Below are 9,351 nucleotides of genomic sequence, written 5' to 3' on the forward strand. Positions count from 1 at the left end.
CACTTAATTAAGCACAGTACATAGTAGATGTTCTTAACTTGACTTTACCCTAGAGGCAATAGGGAGCCACTGGCCTTTGTACTGGAGTAGGGAAATAATATGTTCAGATATGCACTTACAAGTAAAATCACTTTGGCAGTTGGTTAGAGTAACTATCTGAGGAGAAGGGGAAACAATTTTCACAGAAATCCAATTTTATCAATAAAATACATCTTTAAAAAAAGCTCCAAACCACAATTGGAGAAACTTGATGTAAAGCTACCCAGAAAGACCAAACAGAAAATGTTCCCTAAGTACAAACATTTATAGAATTTTGTGGTGGCACAAAATACAAACCAAGGAGGTATCCATCACCTGGAAAAATTATGTTATATGGAATGGAATGGAATATAATTGCACTTTTAAGAAATGATGAAAGAGTATTTCAGAGAAACCTCTGGAGACTTCTGTGAACTGATGCAAAAGTAAACTAGGCAAAACCAATATAGTGTAGAATGACAACCACCTTAAAAACAAACAAAAGACTTAACAACTCTGACCAACCATGATTCCACAGGACAGTTGAAGTGTGTTACCCACTTCTTGACAGAGAAGCAACAGACTAGTTGCAGAATGAGACTTTTTTTTTGGTCATGGTTAATGTGGGAGTTTTGTTTTGCTTGACTGTATATTTATTACAGGTTCTCATTTCCCTTCCTCAGCAATAAGCAAAAGATAAAGAGACAAAATAGATTTTCAATAATTTTTAAACAAAGAAAATTATAGGCATATTCTAAATGTCTTAATCCTTTTGCAAGAACAATCCTGAACTCAGGTACTAAGAGAAACATAATGGTTAAATTAATTCTACAGGTAATCAAAAAAAAATCAGAATTATTATGGGTGAGGAGTTTTTTGGGTTTTTGGAATTTAGTTTTGGTGAACTCCTCCTCCCTTCCCCCCCAAAAAAAAGGTTAACAAACAGCAAATTGATTAAAATGTTAAGGGGAAGAGTAGAATACAGAATAAATGAAATACCCACTTGGATTAACAGCTGCTGGGGAAAAAAAAAACTGGATATGATCTTTAATCAATACCAGTCATAAGAAAACAAAACTAAGAGGTATGGTACTTTTGCTTAGGGAGCTTATTCAATTAAAAAAAGACAAAACTATTAACAGTGACAAGAGAAAATGGACTTGAATTTCTAAAAAGATCATCTCAGTATAGGCAGCTAACTATAGAAACCTATTTTGGACATCAAATGATTAAATTCCTTTCATGTAATAGCTAAAACTTATATGCAATCTTCTAAGTTTGCACACATTTTACATATATCATCTAATTTTATTCTCACAACATCCTGTGTAGTGGGTACTATTATTTTCCCCATCTTAAAGATGAGAAAACTGAGGTTAAAAAGGGTAAGTGACTAGTCCAAGATCACAGCTCATCAACATTTGAAAGTGGAATCCAACTCTGGTCTTCCTGACTCTAGGTCTAGTGTTCTATCATTACAGCCTCATAACTCCCTCATAATTGTTTAGGTTTGGGAGTCCAGGCCAGCTTTTCTGACATTTCCAAATAAGTTGCCTGTATTTAGACCTTCATCTTCATCCTCATTTTGCCTCTGAATCTGTTCTTTGCTCTTGGGATTCTGGACTTTGATAGGCAGTCTAATATCTCCCAGAACCAGGTTTCCACATCTCACACTATCTCTCCTCTTTCTTGTTTCATATTATGTGCTATAAGCTCCTAGAGTACAAGATCTGTCTTTCTTGCTAGCATCTGTATCTCCAGCATGTAACACAGTGCCTGGCACTCAGTCAGCTCTTAATAAATGCTTTGTCATTCACTCACTAAGATCCTCTCATATCTACTTGAATGATAATATTACTGTGTACAAGTAGACTCCTAGAGGAAAGACTAATGAAGCAAACAGCATGTAAGGTTTTACAAGAGACTTTAGTACCCAAAGTTACTAACATAGTACAGAATTTTACATATTAACTAAAAAGTCTTTAAAGCAGTTCTTAACTTGGAGTCTATGACCTCACCTCCCCGGGCAACTCATGGTTAGATTTCAGGGGGTCTGTGAATTTGGATAGGAAAATAATGTGATTTTATTTTTAACTTTAAACTGAAATGTAGCATTTCCTTCCTCCAATAATTTTTTTAATTGATTTTTTAAAAGTTATACTGGAAGAAGTCCATAGGCTTCACCTGACTGCCAAAGGTATCCAAGACACAACAGTTTAAGAAGCCAATTTATTAGAAAGATAAAGATCAATCTGGTTTTTACCTAGTTGTTTGGGTGCTGTCTCTTAAAGACTGTGAGCTCTTTGAAGTGCAGGGACTGTCTTTTGTTTTTTTTTTCTATCCTGGAACTTTACTTTTCACACAGAACCTGGCACAGAATAAATATTAAATAGTAATGCTGGTAGAATTGACTTTATCATAGAAGTAATGATGAACCACTGGAGGAGTTTGCACTGTGTTTCAGGGTTAACTTTACAGGTATGATTAATTTAAGCTACCATGATGCTAACTGAAAAAAGAACAATTAGAAGCTGAAATAACTTGACTATTATTTTAATTTATTCTTCATTTCTAAGTACCCAAAACTAGTATATGTTATATATAAAGATACATGCCATGGGTTTTGCCTTAAAAACTTCTGAAATCTGCAAGTTGCAAACAAATGCTATATAAATTTCTGTAGCATAAGCACTGTTGACAACTAGGTGGCGCAGTGGAGTTTAGGACCTAGTCAGGAAGACTCATCTTCCCAGTTTAAATGCAGCCTCAAACACTAGCTGTGTGACTCTGGGCACTGCTCAGCTCTTCATCTGTATAATGAACTGAAAAAAGAAATGACAAGGCACTGCAGTAGCTTTGCTAAGAAAATCCCAATTGAGGTCAAGAAGAGTCAGACATGTCTGAAAAACAACTTTAAAATGTTCTGTTGGATTAGCATATAAACAATGGCACCAAGAAAGGTGGGCAGTTTGCCATGAATGACCTTAACCTTACCTCATATTATTATTGATGTATCACCAAGCCACACAGACATTTCTTTTCAAAAAATGGAGATGATGAATCCAATGTGGAGGTGCCCAAATTTTCTGAACAGATTCCAATTTTTTATTCTTATTTTTAAAGTGTCAACTGGGTTTTTTGGGAGCCCTAGGTTTACCCCACTCCCTGAGAGATCACTCACAGGGAAACCCCAGATTAATTGAACAACAGACCTTAAATTACTTAATGATCTCAGTTTCAGTGGGACTAGTAGATCTAATCAAATGTTAAGTACCCTTTTTGTCCTAGAAGTTTCCCCCATGGTATCAGAGATCCAGTCCCAAGAAGACCAACACCAGTGCAGGAACCATCCCTTTAGTATCCATTGTAGTAGACTGCAGCCTCTTTTCCAAGTCTACGTACAACCTATCAGGTTATGTCCTGAGTTCCGAAAATGTTATAAAAGATCCCTATGTTTTATCGTTCTTCAGAGAATCATCTCCAGGGTTGATTCTCACAGAGATACCATTCCCAAAGTCCCAGAGCCCTTGGCTTTGTGTGGTTTTTAGGTGCTTGACTCTGTGGCAGCTGAATATTTCCTAATTAAAGACTTGGTTTTGCTAACTACTTTAGGAGTTCTGTGTTTTTCCAAGTTGACAAAAGTAATGGGCATAAAGTAATATTTGTCTCCATTGTCTCTCTGAAGATTTCTGTTCTTGTACATAAAGGTTTAGTGAACAAGTTCATGATTCCACTCTATACCTATTAGTACTTTAGAGACTTAGCTCACACATCCTAGGAAAACATAAGCTCCTTAAGGATATACCTTGTACCTTTATTGCCTCAGAACCTAGCCTAGAACCTAGCACATAGCAAATGATTAATAAATGCTTATTTAATTCAATTAATGAATTCAGGGGATTGTTTTAAGGCTGAAGATTCACAATTGTGTTTAATTTGCCTTTAGACATCCCCTGTGCCTTTGTTTATCTTAAACTGCCCACAAGAGATTACTTAACTTCTCAGATGTAAAAATGATCTCTTTTCAAAGTGTAAGTGCCCTCAAATTTCAAATTTCCTGACCAAAAAATATCAATACTTTAAAGATCTATAATTTCATTAGTGTAGGTTAACTTCCCACTACCCTACCCTTCTACATAATCACAATTCCTCTACAATAGGCCCTCCATTAATTTCTGTGTACAAAAAATTCATCAAATTATCCAACCCAGTAAAGACCCTCCTTAATGAGCAAGACTGACCCTTATTCAGACTCATACTTAAAACCTTTCTAGCACTGTAGAGCCCAATCAGAGCTTTTGGCCAAGAAGCTAAAGCTGCAGGAGTCATTACATGGAAATTAATGGAAAGTGGAAGGGCCATGCATTTTGGAGTTGAAGAAATTGAAGCTGTTTTAATCTGGAGAATAAGTCTAGGGGTGGCTACGATAGCTATAAAAATTCTTCGTGGTACCTAGGGAACTAGAAATAATGGATAAATTGTGAAGAGATAGCTTCACATGGGGGAAAACTTTCTAACCACTAAAGCTAACCCAAAGTGGAATGAGCTAAGTTTTGAGTTTCTCTTCATTTGAGAGGTTCTGGCAAAGGATGCCATGGAGGAGCTTCATGAAGGTCCAATTATGAAATTCTGTATATCTATGGCTTAATATATGGAAGAGGGATAAGACCTTTTTTCTTCTTGGCCCCATTATTAGGAGTAATGAGTGAAAGGTGCCACAGCTCAAGCTTGAAAGAAAATTTCCTAACAAGTAAAGTAGTCCAATGAGTAGGAGATGGATGATTATTTGTCAGATATGCTATAAAAAGACTGGACTAAAGGGCTCTGAGGACCTTCCAACTTTCACATTCTATAATCTGATTTTATTAAGAAACAGTATTTGGCATAGAAGGTAGAGCATTAGACAAAGACAAGAAGATCCGAGCTCAAATGCTGCTTCAGACGCTAATTAGTTTTGTGTCACCCAAGGAAGTTATTTTAAACTTTTCCAGTTTCCTTTTCCATAAAAGGGACATAATACACTTCCCAAGGTAATACAGATAATAGTACTTTCTATGTCATTTATCTTTAGCTAATATCAACATAAATTTTAGCTCTTATTAAACTATACATACCACCTTGGTATTTAAAGTTTCTTTAAATGTTAACTTTTATGTACTCAATGACCAATTAGGAAAGGGCAAGAACTACCCATTATTCTGCAAAGTATAGCAGTCATTCACTGCCAAGAAAAATAAACCATTTGAAGAACTGCCAAAGTTATCTGTACCTCATATATGTAGAGAACTATACAAAAGGCTAAGAGAAATTATTGTTGTCTGCCAAGAGTAGTCATCACCCCCAGGTTCATGAAACTAGCTACAATTTATAGGAATATGCCAAGCATATTCATGAGTCAAGACATGAAAAGTATCAGAGCATGTTTAAAAATGTTGATTCCCACACACACACTTCCTACAATGCAAACATTTGAAGTAGCTTTCCAAAATTAACACCTATACAATGGGGCTAGAGTACCAGAAAGAGGATCTGGAGAGGGAGGAGATTCTCATTTCAAAAGCAATTCTACTAGTAACAGAAAAAACTAAATTTTTTAATGCCAAAGTAGTTTGGGGAGTCAAGTGACGTTTATTATCAAATAAGGGTGCAGAAGCTTGGTTCTTGAACTCAAAATATATATATACACACACATATGTATGTATTCACAGGTTATACATACATATATATATAAATACATATACACACATATAAAATCGCAAAAACAAAATTTTCCAGATTCATTTCACTAAATGCTCAACAAAAAGAGTTCAAGTGATCCTTGTTCCTAAATGAAAAGTATTAAAAGCTTTGACTGAGGAACAGCTCCTATACAACACTATGATAACAGATAACAAGACCTCAAAGTCAACCATGAATACTCAAGAGATCAGCAGCGTAAAGATCCATATAGAAAATATTCAATGGATGAAAAATTACTATTGTCCAGACCAGTGGTGTCAAATGAAAATGGAAATGGGGCCACAAATGATCCCTGAGGGCCCCACACTGACTTAGAAAACCAGAATATTAACATTACTTATGTTTTATTGATCATTTATTTTGTTAAATATTTCCCAATCTTATTTTAATCTAGTTCCAGCTGCACTTAGTAGTGGTAAGGCCCATATGCTTGACACCTATGATCCAGACTACTGTATATATTTGAGGAACCTGTTAACATATCCAAACATAAATATCTAGGACAGGCACTTCAGATGTTCAATTATTTGGGCCCTGAATAGGTAGAAATAAGCAGGCTGGTTGCATTTGGGATTGTGACAATCCCAACCTACTTCCCAGTGCAATAATAAACATAAATGTTCTCCCAGCAATGATATATGGTTGTGAATTTTTGAACATCATAATCTTTCAAAAATCAGAGTTGTGAGTAACCCAAATGGCAATTGAAACAAATAGACATTAAAAGCATATTCTCTAAGATGATCTCCCCAAATTAAGAAAATAGAAGAATAGGAAAGGCTGGTAGAAGAAAAGAAAGGCAGGCTAACAAATGGCCACACTTGAGTTCAGCACTGGTACTTGGGAAATGTAAAAATATCCAGCGGAAGTTCTCTAGCAGGAGTGAAACCTCTGGGAAGTCTTATTGGACAAAGTAGACAAGAACTGAATAGAAAGGGAAGGTAAGAGATGAGATTTGCAAACCAGAGAAGATCCACATCAGATTACCTAAATTCTAAGGTATAACTAGCTAAAGTAAAAATAAATTAAAATTCAAAGGATTTACAAAGTTCATTTATTGTTGCTTTTCCTGATATCTCAATAGGTATCCCAAAATAATGAGCCTAACAAATGGTTCTTTCTTCAGTAGGAGACTTCCAAGCCCCCAATAAGAATAACTGCTACAGAATTAACAGCCCATTACAATTTAGTCTCTAACAATCTTCTACTCCCAAATAAGATGTCATTAATTTTGTGTATGTGTGTATCACACACACCCTTAGTTTAAATAGCTGAAAATTAAACCAAATAAAAATTAAGCCATGATAAACATTTTCTTATTATGTCCCTAATAGGATGGGGGGAGGGGGGGAGAGACAAGCAGATAAGCAAGACACTCCCTTGTGAGAGGGCAATTTCTTTCTAAAATAAGCACTAGTTCAATAATAGTGCTAGTTGTGTCGATTTGACAGTAGCAGTGTGTAACTTAAGGCTATCTTTAAAACACTAGACAGTCAGGTGAATTCAGTGGCGATCCTGAAATGCTTCAGTTCTCAGGAGGTTAATGGAAATCGAAGTACGGCAGCCCAGCTTTGTGGCTCTCTTTTGGCTGCAACAGCAAAAAGGAGAGACAATGAGCATTCTGTGCACGGATCCGCGCCGATTGGTTGGTTTCTTCCCCCCCAGAAGCCCCTGATGTAATGTGCTTGGAATGTAGGGAGGGAGGAAGGAAGAAGGGGATTTAGAAAAAGGGGGAGAAGGAAACTCCTCTCATCTTTTCCCCTTAGCCAAAAGGAGGCAAATACCCCCATACCCAGTACCAGGCAAAAGACACCAACGGGCGCAGCAGAAGATGAAAGATAAAAAGCGCTATCTATAAAGCCCAAACACCCAAGCCCATTATTACTGGGTACTTTAAAAAAACAACAAAAGATAGCGAGGCTTTGCGTAAAGTACAAGCGACTGCAAACTTGGCAGCGCGTTACACAAGTTCCCAAATCCGCAGCCAAATCCACCTCCCAGCGGGCGCATCGCTCGGGCGGAGGGGACAGCGCCCGAGAGAGAGCAGCCTCCCCAGCCATTGTAGTGGCTGCGGCGATGTCCGGGGCGCCACCTTCGCCAGCCCCTGCGCTGGGAGAAGGAAGGAACTGAGCGGAGGTTGGAGCAAAGCGAGCAGAGCCAAGCGCGCAGCATCTCTCCCTCCCTCCCTCCGTCTGGAAAGGAACAATAAGGGACCTGGGATTTGGCCACGTAGCCGCCCAGATTCACAACCGCCGCGGCGGGCCGGGGAATGGGGAGGAGGTGGGTGGGTGGGAGGGAAGGAAGAAGAGGAGGAGGAGGAGCAGTGGCCAGTCTGCCAGCAGCCAGGCGATCTAACAGACGGCCCCTGGAGGGAGGAAGGGGCGCCCATCCCAGCTTGGCGCAGGCCCCTCCAGAGCTCTCGAAGGCTAAAGTAAATGGGACGAGGAGGGGGCGCCCCACCACAGGGAAGCGAGCACGGCGCTTCGGCTCCTGACCAGACGCCTCGAGTCACCCCAGGAGGCTCCGCGGCGCTGGGAACAAAGCCGGAGAGGGCGGAGGAGACGGGGGGGGGGGGGTGGAGTGCCGAGGACTGAGGGTCCCTTGCCAGTCCGCCCATCAGTCTCCTGCGCCGCCCCAACCCCAGGGCGCCCCACCCCGCCCAACCCCACGCTAGGATGGCCGCCGCCTGCGGGTCAAACCGCCTTTACCTTATTCTTGACTTCGGCTGAGAGCCCGTAAGAAGGGCCCTTGTTGAAGTGGGTCATGGTTCGTGACTCGGGTCTGGTCCCGTGTGTCAGTGTCCACAGTAGTGGGTCCTGCCTCCTTTCCTGGGCCCTCGACGGCGGCGTCAGCTGTGTAGGATGCTCCGCGTGGCGTCCCGGGAGACAGCGGTAGGACGAAGTGCTCAGAGACAGAGACAGTGGTCCAGGTTGGGCCCTGGTGCAGGACTAGACGACGGCCAGCAGAACGTTCTAGTCTAGGATCCGAATTCCCCTGCACCACCCGCGCCGCGGCTCCCGCAAACTGCCCCCCGCCCCTGTACCCAAGGCCTTTAGGGATTGGCGAAGGAGGCCGACCAATGGGGATGCTCCTCCTCCCCGCCCTCTCTTTCCGAGCGGGGCAAGCCTGACCAATTGAAAAACGCAGAGGAAAGTTAGAGCCCTTCCCCCTCTCCCTCTTCTCCTCCCCCCACCCCCCCAGCCCGTAGAGGCTCCAGCCACCTCGTGCCCTCGGGTAGGGCCGGGCGGGGCCTGGGAGAAGGAGGGAGGGGGCTTGGGGCGGGGCTGCGCCGGGAGCTGGGGGCGCCCCCCAGCTGAAGCCTAGAGGTAACGTCAGCGATCTGGCATCCATCGCAGCCCACTGCGCCCACGCCCCTCCACTCACTATGGCCAGTGCCCAGAGCAGAAGAGAAGGCCCTGGGTCCAGAGCCAACGGACCCCCTGCCTCTTCCAGAACCTCCCAGGGATCCCCTAAGCTCACCTGCATCACTGGGCAGGCTCTCTGGGGTACAAAGTCAAGATACAAACGGGGCTCCTATTGGTCCAGTCCTCCGAATGTGATGAGAAAGAAACAGAGAAGAAGGAACCCGAACCC

At 41.4% G+C, this 9,351-nt stretch overlaps 1 protein-coding gene across 1 annotated transcript in view; it reads right to left on the minus strand.

Annotated features, from left to right (window-relative positions):
* Positions 1-9,085, minus strand: part of CNN3 (calponin 3) — a 40,276-nt gene extending 31,191 nt beyond the window's left edge. The window contains exon 1 of the mRNA XM_007485003.3: positions 8,466-9,085. Within this exon, the coding sequence (XP_007485065.1) occupies positions 8,466-8,522 (57 nt within the window). The 5' untranslated portion in view covers positions 8,523-9,085. The remainder of the gene's footprint in view (positions 1-8,465) is intronic.
* Between the last annotated feature and the right edge of the window lie 266 nt (positions 9,086-9,351).

This window comes from Monodelphis domestica, chromosome 2, assembly GCF_027887165.1.
Source record: "Monodelphis domestica isolate mMonDom1 chromosome 2, mMonDom1.pri, whole genome shotgun sequence".
Taxonomy (NCBI): domain Eukaryota; kingdom Metazoa; phylum Chordata; class Mammalia; order Didelphimorphia; family Didelphidae; genus Monodelphis; species Monodelphis domestica.